General features: G+C 41.9%; 1 protein-coding gene across 1 annotated transcript in view; it reads right to left on the reverse strand.

Moving 5' to 3' along the window:
* LOC123519993 (diuretic hormone receptor-like) overlaps positions 1 to 25,000 on the reverse strand; it is a 157,606-nt gene that overhangs the window by 23,663 nt on the left and 108,943 nt on the right. The window contains 4 exon segments of the mRNA XM_045281760.1: positions 5,963 to 6,043; positions 14,769 to 14,856; positions 15,737 to 15,830; positions 22,636 to 22,837. Of these exon segments, the coding sequence (XP_045137695.1) occupies positions 5,963 to 6,043; positions 14,769 to 14,856; positions 15,737 to 15,830; positions 22,636 to 22,837 (465 nt within the window).

A 25,000-nucleotide genomic window follows, 5' to 3' on the forward strand; every position in this document is an offset into this window, starting at 1 on the left:
GGACATGATTTGGCTGTTTGAGGGGCGTCCTTTAGGTGACGAGAAGAGGAATTCGATGTCGGACTCTTCCTCGGGGGGCACAGGACCAGACTCCTTTCCTATCAGACATACAGGTACAGCGCGAGACAAGTCGTCCTCTGGTTCTCTGGAGTGGTAAGGTTTCATTAGATTAATATGAACAAGTTGGGAATCCTTACGACGGTCAGGAGTGTGGACCACATAATTTAATGGACTTAGTTTTTGAGCCACAACATAAGGTCCCATGAACTTACTGTGAAGAGCATTGCCTGGAGTGGGGAGAAAAAGTAAAACCTTGTCTCCTGGTTTGAAACTTCTCATGACAGATTTGGGAAGAGAATTCTGTTGCATTTTAGTTTGAGATTTGAGGAAGTTTGATTTAGCAAAAGATCTGACTTCACTGATTTTATTCTTAAGGTTACTGATGTAGTCAGACACACTGGGGCTTGAAGGAGTATTTTGAGTAAACCATTGATCCTTTAATATTTTGAGAGGCCCCTGATCTGTCTACCATAGAGTAATTCAAAAGGGAGTAACCTAAAGAATCTTGAGGAGATTCTCTTAAAGCGAAGAGAAGGAAAGAAATACTTTCATCCCAGTCTCCTTGATGCTCCAAGCAATACTTCTTCATCATGGATTTTAATGTTTGGTGAAACCGCTCCAGACAGCCTTGGGATTGGGGTGGTAAGCCGAGGAGGTAACATGGTCGATGTTTAGCTCATTCACTATCTGTTGGAAAAAATGGCTAGTGAAATTGCTACCCTTGTCAGACTGAATTTGTTTTGGAATTCCTACCGAGGTGAAAAAATGTATTAGATGTTTTACAATGGTCTTTGATGTGATGTTCTTAAGAGGGAATGCTTCAGGGTACCTGGTAGTGGGATCCATGAGGGTTAACAAATACTGATTCCCTCGTTTGGTTTTGGGTAAGGGCCCTACGCAGTCTAGTATGATCTTTTCGAAGGGCTCCGTCTGAACTGGAATAGGCGTCAGAGGAGCTGGCACAAGGCGTTCGTTAGGCTTACCCACAACTTGACATATGTGACATGTTTTTACATAGTGTGACACATCCTTTTTCATTCCTGGCCAAAAAAATGTTGAAGAGCCTTCTTGTAGGTTTTTTGGATGCCTAGATGACCTGACAATCCATCATGAGCTAGTTCTATAATGGCTGGTCTTACAGACAAGGGATGACAACTTGATGTGTTTCTGACCAGGTGTCTAGTTGTTTCAGTTCAGGAGGTCTGTAGGCACGCATCAGGACTCCTTCCTGATAATAAAAACAAGGCAATTTAGACATATCCTTTGTCTCACTGGCCACATGTCTGATCTTAGCCAAAGTGAGATCCTGTTCCTGAGCATTAATCAAATTCTCCTTTGAAATGATGTCATTATACAAGTTGTCAGTAGAGGCAATCATTGGTGGAGGAGGTGATGAAAGGGCAGGGGACTTGGACTGAGACCTGGTGACTGCACACACTGGGAAGAAGTGAGGGATGTTTCGTCCAGGGTCTTAGTGGGACTTTCTGTTAAGGGAGAATCAAGAACAATTAAGTTTGGAACAGCCAAGTTACCCGCAAGATCATTACCCAGTACAAGATGTACCCCGGTACTGGCAGTTCACCAGGTTTAATGGCTACCTCAACCTCTCCTGAAATGAACGGGCACTGTAAGCTAATATTAGCCAAAGGATAGGAGAGCTGTGATTCGAGACCTGTAAGGATCACCTTCTCCCAGTGAAAGCCTGTTTGATGTTAGGGATGACATCTTCCCTTAAGATGGATTGGGCAGCACCTGTATCACGCAGAACCTTGATATTTATTGCCTTGTCTTTACCATCAGTCAGGACACTTTACCTTGATACATGTACGAGTCATAAAGTTCTAGAGGAGAGTTGACAGGGTTAGCTAGGGCCACTGGTTTCTTGTTCTCAAATGTGTTAGGTCTAGGGGACACAAAAGAAAATTGACGTTGAGAACCCTTGCAATTTGGGTGTCTACATTTCTGGATCGTGTGACCTGGCTTCTTACAGTATGTACACCAGGGGGAATTATATGCATTTGGCGAGAATCCGGTTGGCTTACCACCCGCGCCCCAAAACCTTCCCCAAAGGAGGACCTAACATTAGACAGTGAACCACGACCTCTACTACCCAGGGATCCCATCAACAAAGCAAACGCATCAGCCACTTTAGCGGCAGACATAAGCTCACTCTCTCCCCGTTCTTCCACATGCCTCAGAATATTAAATGGTAACTTGTTCTTCCATTCTTCCAGGACCATTAGATTGAGCAACTCCGAAAAGGTGGTAATGTTAAGAGCGGCTAACCATTTCTTAAATTGTCTTAGTTTCTCACTAGCGAATTCAACATAGGTGTGAGACTCTGGTTTCACATACTTTCGAAACTGCTGTCTGTATCCATCAGAAGTGATAGAGTAGGCGTCTAGAATGTTACCTTTGATCTCTTCATATTCTACCTCATCACTAAGGCCGTTGTATACCCTATAAGCTTTTCCTACTAGCTTAGGGACAAGGAGAGACACCCACTGATCCTTGGGCCATTTATTCCTATGAGCAATGCTCTCAAAAGCGCGAAATGACCCGTCAACATCAGATTCATCAAAAGGGGGAACTAGCGGAGCAGCTGTAGCAGGATTAAAGCTTGCTAACTGTTTCTTTATATCTATTTCTTCCCTCTAAACTTAGCGTCATTTCGTAGGGCTAACTCCTGAATTTCTAACTCTTTCTCCTGCCTTCTAAGTTGTAACTGAAATCTCTCTCTTTATCTGCCTTAGTTGCATTTGTTCTTCTTTTCTGCCTGTAGTTGCATTTGTTTTCTGCCTGTAGTTGCATTTGTTTTCATGCATCCGGTATTCTAGTTTAAGCTTCTCAATTTCCCATTGACTTATCCTACTCTTATCCTGTTCTTCCTGGGGACTGTGTATTATAGTCCTCGTAGAGGCTGACATGGGAGTTAACTCTTCTATGGCATTTCCTAGCAACTGACCTTCTTGCACTAGATGTTCAACAACTACATTCTTAATGACCTCTTTAGTCATCTGAGACGTGATGGGAACATCAAAATGTTTAGCGATGGCTTTCCATTGGTCCTTCTTTATATTAGCATATTTAAGTTGTTCCAGAGAAGGGTCGGCACAAAATCTTCAACGTTAAACTGAGCGGAAGCCATATTAAATAGATGTTAAACCACAACAAAAAAATGATAAGCGAATTACTTAAGTGAGGAACTTGGCAGAGTGATAATAAAGGCAACCTTGGAAATTACCTAGATTATACTTAAGTAAACACTTATGAGTACAATCACTAATGAGGGGTAAACTAGAGAGTTACGGCATTAAGAGGGATCCGGATTACTCTAGTTACGAGACTTGAGTGAGGAGCGAATTGTACTGAGACTTGTTATTGATAAGGAGGCGGATTAGTCTGAGAGACTAGTTAAAATGGCCGATTCTAACTAGCGAGAAAAATGATCCGCGAAGTGAGGGCATTGAGGGTTCGCATGAACATATGATGATCCCAACACTTGGATAACACTTATTACACACCTGCCTATGTGCAAAAATAGAGATAAGTGCTATCGGTGAACACGCCTTTCTACCTGGTTTCCTGCTCTACCACTGCTATGCGATACCAATGAAAGTCACGAAGCACGTTTAACCCAAAAGGAGCCACTTGATCGCACAAAGGTAAATTTAAACCACACGCAGAGTAAGTCACAGAAAAAAACACATCAGAGTCACAACACCACAGAAACACAAGCAATCACAGAAAAAAGTCACTGGAAAAATGGAACACTGAACATGGGTTATAATGGTCCTGTCACGGTCGCCAATTGTTACGTTCACCGGTTAAACTGGTAAGATTGGCATCGGAGAGCCGGTGAACAATAACAATAAAAAAAACACTGCAGGTTCAACTGGTGAGGAAATGCAAAGGGGTCACTTTAAAAGCTACTTTAATAACCCATAATGAAATTGACACATATATAACAAGAAACATGAAACACAGATATATAACATGAAACACAGGAAAATGACATACACATATACATATAACACAGTAATAAATACAACAATAAAGAACCCAACTTAATACCTAACAATAATCCTAATCCTATATAGAGGCAATGTGGAAAACACGGACGAGGGAAGTGATACTTATGCGGTGTCGCAGTGGTGAAATGCTGGGTGATGGTTGATCCCACGGCAGAACCAAGAGGCGTTGTGTTCACTGGTTGAGGCTTGGATCTCAACTGCCAATCCAGAAAACCAAGAGCTGGCTCAACACTTTCGGTTGAGTCGAAAGGGGCCGCGTGAATCCAACTTCGGGACAGTAGCGGGGCTTCATGAAACGGTGACGTGGAAGGTTCACGAGACGGTGGCGTGGAAGGTTCACGAGACGGTGACGTGGAAGGGGAGGCGGAGAGGTGGCGAACGAGGTAACAAGCGGAGGAGGTGATGGTAGTAATGCATGTTACGGGCGGGCCGTAACATCTGTTTCTAGTTTGGAAACTACACAGCAAGTCAAAACGAATTATTACTTTTCTGGAACAGCTCTAGACTTGTTGAGCTGGGATTGCACCGACTAAAGCGTCTCTTCCCTCAATCTGTGTTTAGTTAGTGAGAATTACGCAGTCAAAATGGACCAAGGCTTTGTGATATTGCTCTCGGTTTGCTGACCTGCGGGAGGAGTGAAGGCATGTAAAGCAATAATAAAGTGTTGGTCAGGCTTTGTGTGCTATACTGGCTGGTGGATAGAAAGAGACTGTTGTTGGTATATCTGGCGTCACTCTAGTCGTGGCTGCCTTGCTGGTGGCTTTGTTCTGGTTTTGGTGGCGAGCAGAGATGAGCTTGTTGTTTGAGGAGCTTTGTGGTGGAGAATTTGAATTGATATGTGATTTCTTGTAACTCATAATTCGTGTCAATGAGGGAAGGGTACATAAATAATAGAAATTGAATGAATAGATAAATATTAAGTAAAATAATATGGTCATAATAGATTTGTTAAATAATGAAAGACAAGAGGAGGAACAGGAGGAGAAGGAGGAGGAGGAAGAGGAGGAGGAGGAGGAGGAGGAGGAGGAGGAGGAGGAGGAGGAGGAGGAGGAGGAAATGGAAGAAAATCAGTATGTAGAACACCAAGAAGATGGCACAGAAGAGGAGAAGCAGTTGGGAATAGGAAGTAAAGTAGGGGGAAAAGGACAGAAAAAGGAGGAGGAGGAGGAAAAGGAGGAGGAGAAAGAGGAAAAGGAAGAAGAGGAAAAGGTAAAAAAAATGTTTATTATCCACACACACACACACACACACACACACACACACACACACACACACACACACACACACACACACACACACACACACACACACACACACACACACACACACGTTTGATAATCTACGCTTTTATTGGCGGAAAGTTTGCCATCACGGGAGAGTTGGCATCAAGTGAATCAGGCAGAACAAAATGAGGGAAAAACACGACAATGATTGAATTTACTGTGTGTGTGTGTGTGTGTGTGTGTGTGTGTGTGTGTGTGTGTGTGTGTGTGTGTGAAATTAAATGAAGAATGTTAATAGATTACTGCTGGATAAATTAAGCAATGTGTCAATTAGCAAATGACCAATTAATGTACTCGTGACACACACACACACACACACACACACACACACACACACACACACACACACACACACACACACACACACACACACACACACACACACACACACACACACAAAGAAACTTCCCTGTACACACAATCTAAAGAAAATAAATGAAACAGAACACAAAAATCTCAATACAAAATCAATAGAAAAATAGCAGATGTATTTAGAACTTGGAAATAACATGTCACCGAAACGAATAATGCATAGGAAATTACTCTCTCTCTCTCTCTCTCTCTCTCTCTCTCTCTGTGACTTACCCCATCCTATGAGTATATAGACTCGTAGTTTGATGTTTTCCACCGAGAACGTTTTGACCACCAGCATGTAGAGGTAGAATCCTGTAGAAAGAGAGAGAGAGAGAGAGAGAGAGAGAGAGAGAGAGAGAGAGAGAGAGAGAGAGAGGGGAAGGAAAGTAGTAGTGAGTAATGGATAGAGGAAGGAATGGTAAGTAAAGGGAAGAGAAGGTGTTGTGTTGTGGATTGGGGAATGAGGTGGGTAAGTGGTAAGTGGAGGAGTGGGAGAGAGTAGTGGGTGATGGTGAAGGGAAGAGAGAAGGGAAAAGATGTGTGGTGGAGGAAGAGAAGGAGATAAAGGGGATGGAAGGGAAATGGTTAGGTAAGAGAAGGTTAAGGAAAGGGAAAGAGAAAGAGAAAATGGTTAATATTTGCATTAGACATGGTTTTGTTTATCACACACACACACACACACACACACACACACACACACACACACACACACACACACACACACACACACACACACACACACACACACCATTTCCTTCAGCCCATTTAGCTCCTTGCCGCCTCCTGACACGCTGACACACACGCCTTGTGCAGTATTCATAGCGTGCCATCGCCCTACACATTACTGCCACTCCCTGCCTGCCACCCATCCACACACTCCTTTGCTGTACCTGTTAGTCTCTCCTTCACCTGTGTTTGTGTCTATTCTTTATTCATTCCTCTCTTATGCAATCGTACACTTACCTACTCAAAGATATACACACATTTGTACTGTTTAAGATCATACACTTCTACTTTCGTTTATACAGTAATGCTAGCTATTACACCTACATCAGTTGTGTGTGTATTTACCCATAAGCTGTTGACCATTCTCCTGTATACGTACTACACAGGGTAACTCACACACTCCATCCATCTCCTTTCCTTATACATGGTTCCTTCTTTACATATACTTTCACATACCTGACATATACCTACGTACTGTACCAACCTATCTACATGCATACCTATTTGATGAAACTGCTCTACTTCTCTAATTGTTGCTAAATCGACGTGTCAGTTCAAGGGTTTTATCATAGTTATCATTGGTCCACACTTATACACTTATCAAATACCTACTTAAGTATCAACCTATCTACATGCATACCTACAGATGATTCCCTACTTGATGAAACTGCTCTACTACTAAAATTGTTCAAGAGATTTTCATAGTTATCATTGGTTTACACTTATATACTTACCAAATACCTACTTACGTATCAACCTATGTACATGCATACCTGTTTGATGAACCTGCTCTACTACACTTTAATTGTAGCTAAATCGACATGTCAATTCGAATGAGCTTTCATAGTTGTCATTGGCCCATAAGTCGTGATGTGCAAGTCAAGTCACGCCTCCTTTCTTAGGCTTGTATTCTCAAACACTTCTGAGCTGGACTGAAGGATTAGATGAGTAGGATATGCTTCCCGCCCACCTCTCCACTACCACACCAATGCTCATATTCTCAAATTTTTCTGTGCTTCACCTCCACTATTTCAAAAGGCTCTATTTAAATTTACACGCGTTTTCCAGTGTGCTTTTTTACGGTTTTGGAGGCAGAGTGACAAGATTTCTACATTATTAACTGGAGTAACACTTGAAAATCCCGCTAGTCATCTCTGTGGCCTTGGAAAATAGTCATGGTGAGAGAGCAAGGCATTTATGATCTTAGCCTCACTCCACACCCGCCTTCCCCGCCTCCACTTCCTTCTTGTTTGTACGTTTCTAATAACCTTTCCATCTCTCTCTCTCTCTCTCTCTCTCTCTCTCTCTCTCTCTCTCTCTCTCTCTCTCTCTCTCTCTCTCTCTCTCTCATTCAAACATACATACACAAATTGATGGCTCGTCCTTAGCTATATTCAATCTTCTAGCAGTTTTCTCCCTCCCTGAATAAACAATGACAACAACATCAGTCGAGGCAAAATAATAAATAAATAACAGATATTTCTAAAACCCGGTTGCCATGTAGCGGAGGGAGGGAGGGAGGGAGGGAGGGATGGAGGGAAGGGAAAAAAAGTGGAGAAGAGGGAAAAGAAAGTGAAGGGAGAAAAAGAAAAGGTGAAGGAGGGAGAAAAGTGGAGGGAGGGAAAATGTGGAGTGGAGGGAGGGAAAAAAGTGGAGGGGAAAAAAGTGGAGGGAGGGAAAAAAGTGGAGGGGGGGGAATATGTGGAGGGGGGAAAACTATTGGGTTGTTAGGAGGCGTTCAGTCAGGGCTATGGACGAGGTGTTTTTATTGTGTACAGGCAGAAGGAGGAGGAAGAGGAGGAGGAGGAGGAGAAGGAGGAGGAGGAACACAAAGGGAGAAAAAACAGCAACTCTTACACTATCCAAGCTAAAGTAAGGCAGTAAAAGCGAAAGAATGGCAAGAGGAGGAGGCTAAGTAGGAGGAGGAGGAAGAAGAAGAAGAAGAAGAAGAAGAAGAAGAAAAGAAGAAGAATAAGAAGAATAAGAAGAATAAGAATAAGAAGAAGATGATGATGATGATGATGAGGATGAGAAGGGGAAGGAAGAGTGAAGCGAGGAAGAAAGAGGAAGAGGAGGAGGAGGCGATACGGGAGAAGGAGGAGGAGGAGGAGGAGGAGGAGGAGAAGGAAGGAGAAGGAGGAGGAGAAAGAATTAGAAAAGGAAGGGAAAAGGAGGAGGAGGAAAAGGAAGGGGAGGAGAGGAGGAGGAAGAGGAGGAGGAGGAGGAGGCTATCAAAATGTGTAGGTGTAAGCGTTTCACCTGGCGGATATATTAATTAAGTTGTTGACGCGCTGTTTAAGTCTGTCCAGGTGAGCCTTGTGCTCGACACCTGGCTGGGATGATGATGATGATGATGATGATGATGATGATGATAGTGATGATGATGGATGATAAAAGAGAAGGAGAAGGAGAAAGAGAAGTGAGTTTGATTTTTCTCCTTTTTTTTTCTCTTTCCTACTTTCACGGTTTTCCTTTTCTTTTTAACTTTTTTTTTTTTATCTTTCGTTTCTTTTATTTCCCCTCCGTCCGTCCCTCCATCCATCCATCAATCTCATCTTCAGTAAAGTCTGTGCTAACTCTAATACGACATGACCATTTATCATTTCTCCGTCAGTGTTAGGATAGAAAAACACTGGCACATACACACACACACACACACACACACACACACACACACACACACACACACACACACACACACACACACACACACACACACACACACACACACACACAATAACCTGAATAAGATCCGTAAACGCACTTCCTGTCACTCGTATGTACTGTAATTGCCTAAGAAGAGCTTTGAATATTGACAATCCGAGGAGGAACGTTTTGCAGAGTATATATTGCGTTGTGTGCCGCCCTGACGCTAAAAAAGTATAAAAAATAGTCATGAATACCAATGAACTCAATAATACTCCGACCGTGGCTTACGTATATCGCTCTTCACTGCTGTCGAGGTATGTAAAAAGAACACATTCCCGGATATCAATGAGACTTCTTTGCACTTTTACTGGGACGGTTTTCGAGGCACAAAGATTATTCGTCGATTTTTCTGCCCCCACTTCCCTTATCAGTGTCGATCTGGAATTCTTGTTTTGCTTCCACTACAACCATGGCAACGCTGAGGTATGGCTGTCTCTTTGCTTAACTTAACGCTGATGAAAACCCCAGCAACTCCCACTTGAGTGTTATAGTTGGCTGAGCTAAGAGTGTGAATGCTATTGAGTGTGTCTATTGGGTATACAGATGTGTGTGTGTGTGTGTGTGTGTGTGTGTGTGTGTGTGTGTGTGTGAGGTGAGAGAGAGAGAGAGAGAGAGAGAGAGAGAGAGAGAGAGAGAGAGAGAGAGAGAGAGAGAGAGAGAGAGAGAGAGAGAGAGAGAGAGAGAGAGAGAGAGAGAGAGTGTGTGTGTGTGTGTGTGTGTGACTAAATGAATAACTCTATAATCTTCTGGGCTTGCAGTATTACCCTCATTAACCTCGACCAATAGAATATCTCCTTTCATTTTGCTCCATAACAAACTGGCTAAATAAATAAATGAATCTGAAAAAAAAAAAAAATCATCAGCGCGTCTTTCCTGGACTACAAACAAACAGGCTAACTAACCAACTAACCAACTAACTAACTCACTTGCACACACTCACTCACTCACTCACTATCTACCTATCTAACCAACTATCTAATACCTTACTAACGCCCCAGCACAGTGCAAACCAGTCCACACCTCGGTCTGCTAACCAAACACCATCCCGCCCTGTCTCGACCCGTCCCACAGTGCCTCACCCAACTCCACCACACCCAACCCAGCCCCACCACGCCCCGCTCCGTCCCTATCTACTCCACCCCACCCCACCGCAGCTCATTAACGCGAACACTTACCGCACAAAATCCTGCAAATCTTGGCGCCAAATTAGGTTCAACTTCATTAGCTTAACTCGCGTTTAATTTCCTGCCATGAATTTGAGATAATGTTGCCCTGGAATTTCTAGTGGTGGGAGGTAATGTCGCGTTGATATGTAGGTAATTAATGGTAAAATAGGCCTTTTTAATGAGCCTAATGGATGGAGGAGTGCGGCAAGAGTGGTGGTTTGTGGGCAGCAGATCGTGGCGTGATATTTTTGGTGGCTGGATTTGTTTCGCAGTGAGTGGGACGTCAATGTGAGCTGCTGGATTGCTGGGGTTGTGTCTGGCTAACTTGCAGAGGTGAAAAATGTATTGCATGGATCAGAGAGAGAGAGAGAGAGAGAGAGAGAGAGAGAGAGAGAGAGAGAGAGAGAGAGAGTCATTACTGCATCCGTGAGAATCCGTTTGATCATCTTAATGGCCTTTGAATTCACGCGTGATAAAAGAATAAAACGTATATGAGTATTAATAGGACACACACACACACACACACACACACACACACACACACACACACACACACACACACACACACACACACACACACACACACACACACACACACACACACACACAACAACATGAAGCGAGCAGAGCAGAAAGAGACGAGCGACAGATTGGCACGAGGGATGGTGGTGGTGGTGGTGGTGGTGGTGGTGGTGGGTGAGTGGAGAGGGAGAGGATTAACAGAAACCTTTGTCGCGCTTCAAAAATTCTGTTTCTTGTGTCTCTTCAGAAGTGACATGAAGAGCAAGAGTCAGTCAGTCAAAGTGTTTCTGCTGCAGTTTTGTTTTCTTTCCAATAAAAAAAAAAAATATATAACACTTGAATTCTGTACCTGTGATATTTATATTTTCTCTCTCTCTCTCTCTCTCTCTCTCTCTCTCTCTCTCTCTCTCTCTGTAAACAAAAAGTGCAAATATTAAAACGTTTCATCTTTTCAATTTTCTGTGTTGTAATATCCCTCTTTGTATCATATTTATCTACCAAATCATCTGTGTTGCTTACCCGTCAGTCATTCAGTCAGGCAGGCAGGCAGTCAGGCAGTCGTTCATTACAGCAAGGCAGATATTCACCCCACCCACCCACTCACCCACTCATTCATTCATATAGTCACTAACATGCCTAATTTTGTTTACCATTCATCAGTGCATTTACATCTTGTCATTCTGGTTTGTTTGTGTTTGGCATCCGTCCCGTCCAGTCATCAATTATTCGACTATACATCGTTGGCGTCTGTGTTGTTGTTGTGGCGTCCTACCTCAGTCAGTCAGCCAGTCAGTCTGTCCATTTTTTTTTATATGTGTTGTATCATCGTTCAAATATTTATGAGTGTAATCTTTTTCTTTCAGTTTGTCATTGTATCTGTTAACCAATTAGCTGTTTTGTATTTTCCAGATTTGCATCACTCCCAATCCTCTCTCTCTCTCTCTCTCTCTCTCTCTCTCTCTCTCTCTCTCTCTCTCTCTCTCTCTCTCTCTCTCTCTCTCTCTCTCTCTCCTGTCATCTGTCAGTTAATCTATCCATATTTGTTGACACGTATTACAGTTTTGGCAGTTTCTCCTTGTCTCTGCTTATCTATCCGTCACCTGTTGCTAATTCTGTCTGGTTGTGTCTTGTTTTCACTTCTGGCTGTTGTTGTCTGTTTTCTATTTTTGTATCTCTGGTTTATATTTCAGTGTATGTCTGTTTGTACCTCTCTCTCTCTCTCTCTCTCTCTCTCTCTCTCTCTCTCTCTCTCTCTCTCTCTCTCTCTCTCTCTCTCTCTCTCTCTCTCTCTCTCTCTCTCTCTCTCTCTCTCTCATCTCTCTTCTATTTTCTATATATCTTTTGCAAGAGTAATCTTATTTCTCTCCCCCTCTCTCGTATTTCACACCTCCTCAATAAAATACACACACACACACACACACTCTCTCTCTCTCTCTCTCTCTCTCTCTCTCTCTCTCTCTCTCTCTCTCTCTCTCTTCATTATTTCTTCTACTTGTTACTCCTCTTATTTATCACACCGTCAGTTCTTTACACCCTCCCTCCCTCCCTCCCTCGGTCTGCCTTCTATAGTTCTCTCGCAATCCCCCTTGAAACCTTTCCACTCGAGCCTTCCCACCTTGCTATTGAACTCTTTGTCCTTCAGTCCCTCAGTCCATTACGTAATACCTTCTCTCACCTTGACCTCCCTTAATCTACGTCATATTTGTATCATTTGTTTGCCTTGACTTTCTGGTAACTTTTGGTGTATGGTGTGTTTTAGTATTATGTTCTGTCTGTCTGTCTGTCTGTCTGTCTGTCTGTCTGTCTGTCTGTTCTCTCTCTCTCTCTCTCTTTCTTAATCCCTTGAGTACCATGACGCATTTCCGTATTCATTCTGCTTACTTTGGTGATTTTTACAGCTTCAGAAATTTATGTGGGAGATTAAAATAGTAAATACTCTGGTCATTAGTCTTTTGATCTTCGTAGACATTTCCTGATGTCAATAAAATGGTCTAATCGTAAACAATGCTAGAGATAAAAGTGTGTCTCATGACTGAAGAGGGTTAAGTATTATATTCTCTCTCTCTCTCTCTCTCTCTCTCTCTCTCTCTCTCTCTCTCTCTCTCTCTCTCTCTCTCTCTCTCTCTCTCTCTCTCTCTCTCTCTCTCTCTCTCTCTCTCTCTCTCTCTCTCTCTCTCTCTCTCTCTCTCTCTCTCTCTCTCTCTCTCTCTCTCTTAACTCCTTCAGTACTGGGACACTTTTTTTACCTTGATATTTGTGTACGATTAGACTATTTTATCGACATTAGGAAGTGTTTATGAAGGTCAGAAGATTAATGACCATAGTCTTCACTATTTCAATCCCCACAAAAGTTTCTGAAGCTTTATAACATCACCGAATAGTAAGCAGAATGAATATGAAAAGGCGGTATAGTAGTGAAGTTGTTTAAAAGGTAGTCTGTCTTTGCGTATTCTAACTGATGTGTTGTAACGTGATCCTATAGTCGCTCTCAATAAACTGTTGTGTGTTGCTGTGTTGTTCATCAGCTTGTCAGTCTATTACGTTTATTGTCTCTATGTTCAAATGTTGCAGTAACCTTACCTAATCTTACTAACCTAACTTATTTTTATTAAATCTCAACTCTTCTGATCTGACACAAAGCTTATTCTAACCCAACTTAACCTATCCTGACCTAATCTAGTAATGACCTAATCTATAGTTTTGAATAATATAACCCCATTAAACCTAACTCAAACCAGTATAATGAAACCTAACCTAACCTAACCTAACCTAACCCAACCTAACCTAACCTAACCTAACCTAACCTAACCTAACCTAACCTAACCTAACCTAACCTAACCTAACCTAACCTAACCTAACCTAACCTAACCTAACCTAACCCAACCTAACCTAACCTAACCTAACCTAACCTAACCTAACCTAACCTAACCTAACCTAACCCCCAACCTAACCCAACCCAACCTAACCTAACCTAACCTAACCTAACCTAACCTAACCTAACCTAACCCAACCCAACCCAACCCAACCTAACCTAACCTAACCTAACCTAACCTAACCCAACCCAACCCAACCCAACCCAACCTAACCTAACCTAACCTAACCTAACCTAACCCAACCCAACCCAACCTAACCTAACCTAACCTGACCTAACCTAACCCAACTTAACCCAACCTCACCCAACCTCACCCAACCTAACTCAAACCAGCATAATAAAACCCAACATAACCTAATCTAACCTATCCTAACCTATCCTAACCTAATCTAACCTGACCTAACCTAACCTGTCTTGACCTTAAGCTAACCTGTCTTAATAATCCAATCTCAACTCATTTTGAACCTAACCTAATTCAACATATCCTTTAAATTAATCTCTTCTCTCCTGTCCCAACCTAACCTAACTTAACCTGAACCAACTTTTTTTATGTATCCTTAACCCCTTCAGTACCATGACGCGTTTCCATATTCATTCTGTTAACTATTTGGTAACTTTATACAGCTTCAGAAACTCATGTGGGGATTAAAATAGTGAAGACTCAGGCCATTAATCTTTTCATATTTATTCTGTTCACTGTTTGGTAATTCAATACAACTTCAGAAACTCATGTGGGGATTAAAATTGTGAAGACTGTGGCCATTAATCTTCCGACCTTCATAGACCCTTCCTAATGTCAATAAAATGGCCTAATGGCACACAAAAACTCAAGTAAAAGATGTCCCAGTATTTCATCCTAAACTCATGTTGGGATTAAAATAGTGAAGACTCTGGCCATTAATCTTCCTACCATCATAGACCCTTCCTAATGTCAATAAAATGGCCTAATGGTACACAAAACTCAAGGTAAAAATGTGTCCTAGTATCGCAACCTAACCTGACACCTAACTTAATCTAACTTAGCCTGATCTTTTCAACTTACCTTCAACAAACATCCACATGAAGTTAGTGAGTGTGAAGTAGTTGAGGGTGACGAAGAAGCCGCAGCCCACCGACCACGCCACCAGACCCTGACGGAGGAGCAGAAGGAGGAGGAGGAGGAGGAGGAGATGGATTAAACAAAAATACTATATAAACTCGCAAAACATCAACAAAACCAGACACACCACCAGAGAGGAGGAGGAGGAGTAGGAAAGAGAAGGAGCAGGCGCAGAAGATATGATAATGGTAGTAGTAGTAGTAGTAGTAGTAGTAGTAGTAGTAGTAGTAGTAGTAGTAGTAGTAGTAGTAGTAGTAGTAGTAGAAGTAGTAGTAGTAACAGTGGAGTTAGTGGTGATGGTGGTGGTAGTAAAAGAGAATAACAAGAAGAGACGAAAAGAAAAAAAAAAGAAGATTTCGGGAGAGAAAAGTAATAAAGAAGACGTAAAGAAGATTAGGAATGAAGAGAGAGGAGGAGGAGGAGGAGGAGGAGGAGGAGGAGGAGGAGGAGGAGGAGGAGGAGGAGGAGGAGGAAGAAGATGTGGAGATAGAAGAGGAGGAGGAGGAAAAGATAAAAAGAGGAAGAATGAAAAGAAAGGGCACGTCGTTATTTTGATATATTGTTTGAAGGCAATGATAATTGAGAGAGAGAGAGAGAGAGAGAGAGAGAGAGAGAGAGAGAGAGAGAGAGAGAGAGAGAGAGAGAGAGAGAGAGAGAGAGAGAGAGAGAGAGAGAGAGAGAGAGAGAGAGAGAGAGAGAGAGAGAGAGCGGAAGAAAACACTCATACTTAATCTATAATTCATTCATTCATTCAGTCAGCCAACCAGTCAGTCAACCAATCAGTCAGTCAATCAGTCAGTCAGTCAATCATTCATTCACTCACTCCTTCCTTCCTTCCTTCCTTCCTTCATCCAGCCAGTCAGTCAGTCAGTCAACAAGCAAGCAGTGAGTCAGCCATCCCTGCGTCTCACCTTGACAGAGGCGTAGATGATCCAGAAGAGGTTGTGCAGCAGGTAGGTGAAGAGCAGGTTGGTGTGGATGGTGTTGCGGAGACACCTCAAGTCCCTGTAGGTGGAGAGAAAGAGAGATAGAGAGAGGGGCAGAGGGGCATTAGAACACTAGGTTTTCAAGGTTCTACGGTAAGTTATTGAGGGTTTTCAAGGTTCTAGTGGAAATTGTTGTGGATTTTAAGGTTTTAGTGGAAGTTATTGTGATTTTGCAAGGTTCTAGTGGAAGTTATTGGGTGTTTTCACGGGTCTAGTGGAAGTTATCGGGTGTTTTGAAGGTTCTAGTGGAAGTTATGGGGGATTTTCAAGGTTCTAATGGAAATTATCGGGTGTTTTCAAGGTTCTAGTGGAAGTTATCGGGTGATTTCAAGATTCTACTGGAAGTTATTGATGGTTTTCAAGGTTCTGACGGAAGCTATTGTGAATTTTCAAGGTTCTAGTCGAAGTTAAGCACAAGGAGATGACGAACAGTGAAGGTGAAACGAAGTGGAACAAAGTAGAACAGAGTGAAACCGAGACACCCACGAGGTTTCAAGACACTTTACTTGTATTCTTTCCTGTTTTGTTAGATCATTTTAACATTTTCTCCGTGACTGACACATGAACTGGAGAGAGAGAGAGAGAGAGAGAGAGAGAGAGAGAGAGAGAGAGAGAGAGAGAGAGAGAGAGAGAGAGAGAGAGAGAGAGAGAGAGAGAGAGAAAGTTGAAATTAAAGACAGCAGACCGAAGAGATCCCGTGAGGCAGACTGATACTCGTCGTGGGAGGATGTGGGCGTATGAGAGAGAGAGAGAGAGAGAGAGAGAGAGAGAGAGAGAGAGAGAGAGAGAGAGAAATTATACAGTGCAGCTCTCATCACTAGACAGAAGGTTGATGGAATTTTGGCCATCTTCTTTCGTATTCTTTCTTTCTTTCTCTCTTTCTTCCTTTCTTTCTCTTTCTTTCTTTTTTCTCTTTCTTTCTTTCTTTTCTTTTTCTCTCTTTCTCTTCGCTTCTTTCTTTCTTTCCTTTTTCTTCCTTTTCTCTTTCTTTCTTTCTATTTTCTTTTTTCTTTCTTTCTTTCTTTCTTTCTTTCTTTCTTCCTTTCCTTTCTTTCTTTCTTTTCTCTTACTCTTTCTTCTTCGTTGTTCCCTATTTAATTCTCATCATCGTCTTTTTTGCGAACTTTTTATCAATTTTCATTTCCATTTATTGTAGATTAAGTAATTATGTAACAGCTGATTGTTACGTTTATTGATATCCTCTGCTCCTACATACCTCAATTCGTCTGTGTGTGTGTGTGTGTGTGTGTGTGTGTGTGTGTGTGTTCTTGATTTGCTCTGGGAATTACTTCACACTGGCTATGTCTCTTCATTTCTAGCGAACCAGATTAAATTACCACTGTTCTCTCCCACTCTGTTCCTACCACTCTAAGTCCATCTCAGCCTCTCATCACAGCGTTACCAGATTATTGTTTCGAGACTCACACAGGAGCACAAGGAGGAACAGACAGTACCAGGTCTTTTTAACACTTACAGGGGAGTGATTTATAAGCTACTTACATTAACCAATTTGGAAGAGAAAGGTACAGGATAATGAATGCGAGGGTTCCTGCATTGTCTTATCCCCTCGTCGTCACTGGTACTTTTATCTCTTGTGGTTTAATGATGTTGTGAGAGAGCCTTAAGTTGGGAAGAAAGTCAGCAGTGTCTCAGCCTTTGTATTCGTTTTTATTTACACGTCTGCAGCCACACCGCTTGCACAGTCTTAAGCCCTTCAATACTGGGACACACTTTGTACCTTGAGATTTGTGTACGATTAGACCATTTTATTGACGTTAGTAAAGATCTATGGAGGTCAGAAGATTAATGGCCACAGTCTTCACTATTCTAATCCCCCATATAAGTTTCTGAAGCTGTATAAAATCACCAAATAGTAACCAGAATGAATATGGAAAAGCGTCCTAGTACTGAAGGGGTGAAGAGCAAGAGGTTCAGAACATAGGAAAATAAGAAGATAAGCTCTATAAAATCACCAAATAGTAACCAGAATGAATGTGGAAACGCGTCGTGGCACTCAAGGTGTTAAAACACTGCATCCTCTCTGTATCGTCGTAGAGTTGTGCATTGAATAGGTTATTACTTTAAAACCTACATCGCTGGGAGCTGCTGTCACTGCCTCTCCATCTCTGCCACACTGTTGAGCCTCACTCCAAGCTCCAAATCCTGTTACACGTCCTCGCACTGCTGTATCTATTGAGTTATCGTCTTTCTGCCGCCATCACCAAGCTGAATCACGGCCTCCACTAACACTGAGGACCGTGCCAAGATTATATTCCATTCCACGCGCTGAGATTTGAATTTCTAATGACGTGTGTTTTGTAAGAGATCAGCTTCTTTCTTTCTTTAGTTATGAAAGCAGGTTTTCTTTTCATCCATTCCCTTCTTATGTGTTTGATGCACGAGACCAGCCTTATTATTCATTCTCTAATTAGGAGGACAGGTGTTCTTTTACTTTTTTTGTGCCATGTTGGGACCAATTTATAAAACGCCAGCTGTGGATATCTACCAGAGGGAATGCTCACTGACTTGCCTTACATATTTCCATTCCTACATCGCCTCTGTCACTCTCCCTTTGATTGACGATAATAATTCTTCGTTTGAGCAGACACAAATTATTTAATCCAGTAAGGGAAGAGAATGCAGACACTAGAAGCTTTTATTTCCTGATTCTTGCCTGCAATCATATCAATCTTTCGAAATTACTCCATAAACTCCCATGGGATAGTTGTGATAAGCGTGAGAGGAAACCATAGCGCCTTAGCAACTGTCACGAGAAGATTCAGGCTGCAGGTGTGTGTGGGTCCAGACTGCCGCTGACTCTACTACCGTATTCAGGAACGCTTTGCTCTCTCACAACGACTATTTCCAAAGGCTCTAGTTGAAGATACTCATGTTCTTAGTCCCTTCAGTACTGTGACACATTTATACCTTTAGATTTGTGTACGATTAAATCATTTTATTTACATTAGGCAAGGTCTATGGAGGTCAGAAGATTAATAGCCACTGTCTTCACTATTCTAATCCTCCACATAAGTTTCTGAAGCTGTACAAAATCACCAAATAGTAAGCAGAGTGAATATGGAAACGCGTCATGGTACTCAAGGGATTATGGGTATTTTTATGGTTCTGGTGATGGATTAGCAACATTTCTAGTTTATCATAAGGAAAAACTGCTTTGAAAACCCTGCTAGTCGTATCTGAAGACTTGAAAAATTGTGGTGAGTGAGCAAAGACGTTTCTGAATATGGCTTATCTGACAATCGACAACACATAACTCCCTCTTGGTGTCCTTAATAGTGTCGACTGCCTGCCACGATCATTCTTCACCCGTACTCCGCCACTGTGTCTGTCTTACTGCTTGACATCGCTCTAGGGTTACTGGGAATGTATGTGTATGTGTACGTGTGTCTGTCTTTGTCTCTCCGTCTTCTTTGCATATTATTTTTTATTTATATGTTGTTTTGATATATGGTCTAATATTTTGGCATAGCACCACCACCAAGTTTGTCTTTCTACGATCAACTGTTCCTGTATCAAGATCCTCTCTTTCTATTGTGTCTACTGTCCTGTCCAACCACTGTGAGCTGTTGTGGTGTCTCTTTGTGGTGTTACTGGCGTCTTTCTCTCTCTCTCTCTCTCTCTCTCTCTCTCTCTCTCTCTCTCTCTCTCTCTCTCCCGTATCGCTTCTCATATAAGGTCCAAGCAGATAATTTTTTGTTGGAGTGTCTGTGTGTTGTTGTGTGTGCGTTGCTTATTTCTTTAGATATATCGTGTTTTTTTTTCTTATTTTTTTTTATTTTTATTTTTATTATTTTTTGCGGGCCTAAGATTGTTCTTGTAATTCCTATGCATATATCTTAATCATCGGGAAGACACACACACACACACACACACACACACACACACACACACACACACACACACACACACACACACACACACACACACACACACACACACACACACACACACACACACACACTAATAAGTCAGCTTTGCTCACAACAGTAGAGACGGAAAGGAATGTCGTAATATTTGGCAGTAGAAAAGTTTTATTTATGTTATGTTTTATTTATATGGCAGTTTGTCCTTGTTGTTGCTATTACTGCTGCTACTATTACTACTACTACTATTGCTGCTGCTACTGTTACTACTTTATTACTGCTTCTATTACTACAACAACAACAACAACAACTACTACCACTACTACTACTACTCTACATCGTTATATGTTTTTACGTGAAAACTGGATGAATGATGAAAAAATAGAGAGGACAAGAAGGCGGAAGAACAGGAGAAGGATGAAGAGAATGGTAAGAACGTGAATCTTGAGTATCATCCTATCGAGTCTTTTATAATATTTGCAATCTTTCGCCTCATAAAGATTACTCCAGCCTCTCCTTGGTATTCCGTCTCTCTGCTCGAAGTTTGGCCAATCGTTCTCAAAGGAATGTGTGGTATGTGTGAATGCAACAGTAGGGCAACTCTCTCTCTCTCTCTCTCTCTCTCTCTCTCTCTCTCTCTCTCTCTCTCTCTCTCTCAGTTACCGTTACTCTCGAGGGAGGAAAAGAAAGATATTATATAAGGCAGTTCTGTGCTTCTAAATACGTACACACTATTACTACCAAGATGTATTAGACTAAGAGGTGAATGCACTTCAGTCTTGAAATCATTGACGTAGCGCGGGAGGCTTTTAAAACCCAGAATCGTGACGTCAGCATGTCAACCAACTAGGACAGATTTTAATTGTGGAATATAGGTGTTCCGCATATTTCTTTTATTTGAGTTGTTATTTTTTAACATCTTGGTTACTAAGTTTAGTAGATATAATGCCACTAACTATTTTACGTTTCTTAGTGATTTGCAAGAAAATAAGGAGATATGCCACCACCTCTACCATATGTTTTAATTTAAACTACCACCACATACTTACAATATTTGCACCTCCAACTTAGTATTAGCTTCACCAGCATCTACTGTGATCGTTTCACAAGCATAGCACATACCACTTACTTTACTAGAACCACTACCATACCACATTCTTCACTAGAACCAAGATGTATTAGACTAGAACCACCACCACTTACTTTACTAGAACCTAGTACCACCACCACCACTTATTTACTACAAACACCACCACCACTTACAAAATACACAGTTTCTTACCTTTAAATGCTGGTGGATGGCCGATTCCCTGGCATCTGTGTCCTCGTGATGGCAGATTCTGATCAGGAATTGCATCCTGTTTTAAATTTCTCACAGTTCGTGGAACTGGCAAATTTAAAAGCTCGTACTTCAGATTTCGTTCAATCTGGGCTGAACTAAAATGTCGTTCACAAACCACAGCATACTTAATATTAATATGGTCTGAACGGAAACACTTATGGATCCACTGTCTAGCAAGGTTATCATTAGATGGGAATTTATGGTATCTTAGGTTGCTGTCCTTACCAGGTGTACATCCAAATACAGCGCACACTCTTGCTTTACCCATTTAACTATTAATATCGTAATACAAAGCCCATGAAAAGTACACAATTGCTGATAAAATCTGCCACACGTGAACACACCACCACAACACTAGACGTAAACAATACACATGGTGACGTCAGCGGTTCCAATAGTGACGAAGTGCCTTCACCTCTTAGTCTAATACATCTTGATTACTACTACCGCCGCCACCTCCTCCTCCGTCTCCGCCACTACCAGCACCACCACCACCGCCACCATCACCACCACCACCATCACTTAGTTTATGAGAGTCTTGGGAAACATATTGGCTATTTTCTGTCTCTCTTATTTATCTTGTAGTTTTTTTCGTCTTTCGCTCGTGATATTACAATGTGAGACCTGATGTGTGTGTGTGTGTGTGTGTGTGTGTGTGTGTGTGTGTGTAGATATTCAATACAAGCATTCCATTTCCACAACACCCTTTTTATTTTTTGTTTTGTTTTGTTTAGATGAAAGTAAAAATATATTGTTGCAAACTTTGAAATTGTGAAACGGGCGAGAATACAGAATTGTTGTATTTAGTCCCATTTTTTTTTATTACTTACTTTTATTCTGGTGCGTTTCATGATTTTCAGTAATTAGTCTAGCGTGAAAAAAAAGAAAGAAGAAGGATCGAGAGTGTGTCCGCACGAGCGTGAACAGGACGAGACGGGATTGAACAAGATTATGAAACAGAAGCGCAATATTTGTGTTAAGTTTTATCTTGGTGATGAAATTATTAGCCTTTAGCCATTCTTGATGATGATTGCTATTGTTATCACTATTGTTGTTGTTGTTATTGTTATTATTATTATTATTATTATTATTATTATTATTATTATTATTATTATTATTATTATTATTATTATTATTATTATTATTATTATTATTATTATTATTATTATTTTTACCATTACTATTACTACTACTACTACTACTACTACTACTACTACTACTACTACTACTACTACTACTACTACTACTACTACTACTACTACTACATATATATATATATATATATATATATATATATATATATATATATATATATATATATATATATATATATATATATATATATATATATATATATATATAGAGAGAGAGAGAGAGAGAGAGAGAGAGAGAGAGAGAGAGAGAGAGAGAGAGAGAGAGAGAGAGAAACAGAGAAACAGAGACAGAGAGACAGAAAGACAGAAAAACAGATACATACAGAGACACACAAACAGGGACACATACACAAACACAAACACAAACACAACACACCCCTTCTAATCATCCAACCAATTCCGAAGTGAACAAAAGAAACATAGCTCGAGGCCAGAGTCACTCACTTGAAGGAGATGAAGATCCAGAGAGCCAAGGCCACGGCGGCGAGGCTGAGAGAGTTGCCCACGTAGAAGGTTGTCTGAATGGTGCTGATGGAGGTGCCCGCGTGAGTCCCCGGCGGGTTGGTAATGGCGTTGAGGCAGTAGTCGTAGAAAGATCGGCTTGACCACGTCCCATTCGCGTAGCAGTAAAGAGTGGCGTTGTTTTCTGAGAGGGAGAGAAGGAGGAGGATGTGATAATTTATTGATGCTAGTGTTGGTGGTGGTGGTGGTGGTGATGGTGGTGGTGGTGTATATATATATATAGTAATAACAGTTGTAGAAATGATATTAGTAGTGGTTTGAGGAGAAGGAAAAATGGACAGCAAGTTTGAAGAGGAAGGTGAAAGAAGAGGAAGAGGATTTAGGAGGAGAAAGATGAAGAAGAACAAAGGAGGTATAAGAGGAGGAAAAGGAGGATAAGCCACTGTACCACTAGCCATAGCGAATTAGAAAAAAAATATACACAAAAAATAATGAAGAGGAAAGAAAAGTAACTTGTAACGAGAGAAAAAAGGAGGAAAAGGAGGAGCAAAAGTACGATGAGGAAGGAGAAAGGAAAAGGAAGAGAAGTAGGAAAAAAGAAGTGGAAAAATTTCGATAACAAGCTGGAGGGCAATAAATCATAATTATTAAGTGAAGATAACACTAAGGAAAATAAACCTAGCTACTTTTTCCTGCCCGACAACCTAATTTTTTTCCCGTCAGGCGTGGAGGCTTTATTTCATCCCCTGGTTTTTGAGGAGAGGCGAAGTGGAGACGCGGGAGGAAAGGAGGCAGGAGTGAGGTGGAGGAAGCGAGGAGGCATGGAGGAGGACTAGAGAAAAGTAGATTATAACAGGAAGGAGAGGGAGAGAGGAGTGAAAAACGTGAAGGAGGAAAAAATCATAGTGTCAGAGAGAGAGAGAGAGAGAGAGAGAGAGAGAGAGAGAGAGAGAGAGAGAGAGAGAGAGGGAGGGGACATGACAAGGAATAATTTACGCATACAGAAAACAAGAGACCAACACACAGTACAGGCGAACAAACACGTGGAAGTCTCGTTCAGTGTGTTTGCTTTATAAAGGAGCAGCGTGGTGGTTTCCTGCACCTTCCCTTATGTGATATTTTTGACTATAAATATGTCACGGCTAATAGGTTCACAGGGTTCTCTCTCTCTCTCTCTCTCTCTCTCTCTCTCTCTCTCTCATGGTGGGATGGAAACACGATATCGCCACTTGACCAGAAAGAAACATACACACACACACACACACACACACACACACACACACACACACACACACACACACACACACACACACACACACACGAGGCTCAGCAAGGATTGAGTGTAATTTGCTCTGCTACCAGTTAATTCCTTCCTACCATTGTGTGTGTGTGTGTGTGTGAGAGAGAGAGAGAGAGAGAGAGAGAGAGAGAGAGAGAGAGAGAGAGAGAGAGAGAGAGAGAGAGAGAGAGTGTTTTCCTTTCTAAGATTGAAAATTCTCTTGAGACAAATATAAGGTTGACTATTTTTACCTCCTCATTTTCCTCCTCCTCTTCCTTTACCTCCTCCTTCTTCTCCTCCTCCTCCTCCGTCTCCTCCTCCTCCTCCTCCTCCTCCTCTCTCCTCCTCCTCCTCCTCCTCCTCCTCCTTCTCTTCCTCCTCCTCCTTCTCCTAAGTTGATGTTGTTGGCATTTTTCATTCACAATATATTCTTTTGCAATTCATTGTGCATATTTCTCCTCCTTTTCCTCCTCCTCCTCCTCCTCCTCCTCCTCCTTTTCCTCCTCCTCTTTCTCCTTTTCTTCCTCTTTTAGTGCGCAGTTGTGTCAGTAAGAGGAGGAGTAGGAGGAAGAGTAGGAAAAGGAGGAGGAGGAGGAGGAGGAGGAGGAGGAGGAGGAGGAGGAGGAGGAGGAGAAGGAATTAAGCAAGTCATTATAAGGTCATTAGATTCTGGCAATGCACTGCTGTTTATTCCGAGTTTTGTGTGCTTGAGAGAGAGAGAGAGAGAGAGAGAGAGAGAGAGAGAGAGAGAGAGAGAGAGAGAGAGAGAGACCCCGACCCTTGAGTCTCTCGTGCGGAATCCAGGAGTTATGAGATCTGGGGCTCAAAGTTACGAGGAGGAGGAGGAGGAGGAGGAGGAGGAGGAGGAAGAGGAGGAGGAGGTGAAAGAGGAAGAAGAAGAAGAAGAAGAGGAGGAGGAGGAGGAGGAGGAGGAGGAGGAGGAGGAGGAAGAGGAGGAGGAGGAGGAGGAAGAGGAGGAGGAGGAAAAGCAGAAGCAGTAGCAAGGAGAGAGACAGATGATGATGAGGAAGGAGATTGTGAAGTAAAAATAGGAGAAAGAGGAAATGA

The sequence above is a fragment of the Portunus trituberculatus genome, chromosome 46, assembly GCF_017591435.1.
Source record: "Portunus trituberculatus isolate SZX2019 chromosome 46, ASM1759143v1, whole genome shotgun sequence".
NCBI lineage: Eukaryota > Metazoa > Arthropoda > Malacostraca > Decapoda > Portunidae > Portunus > Portunus trituberculatus.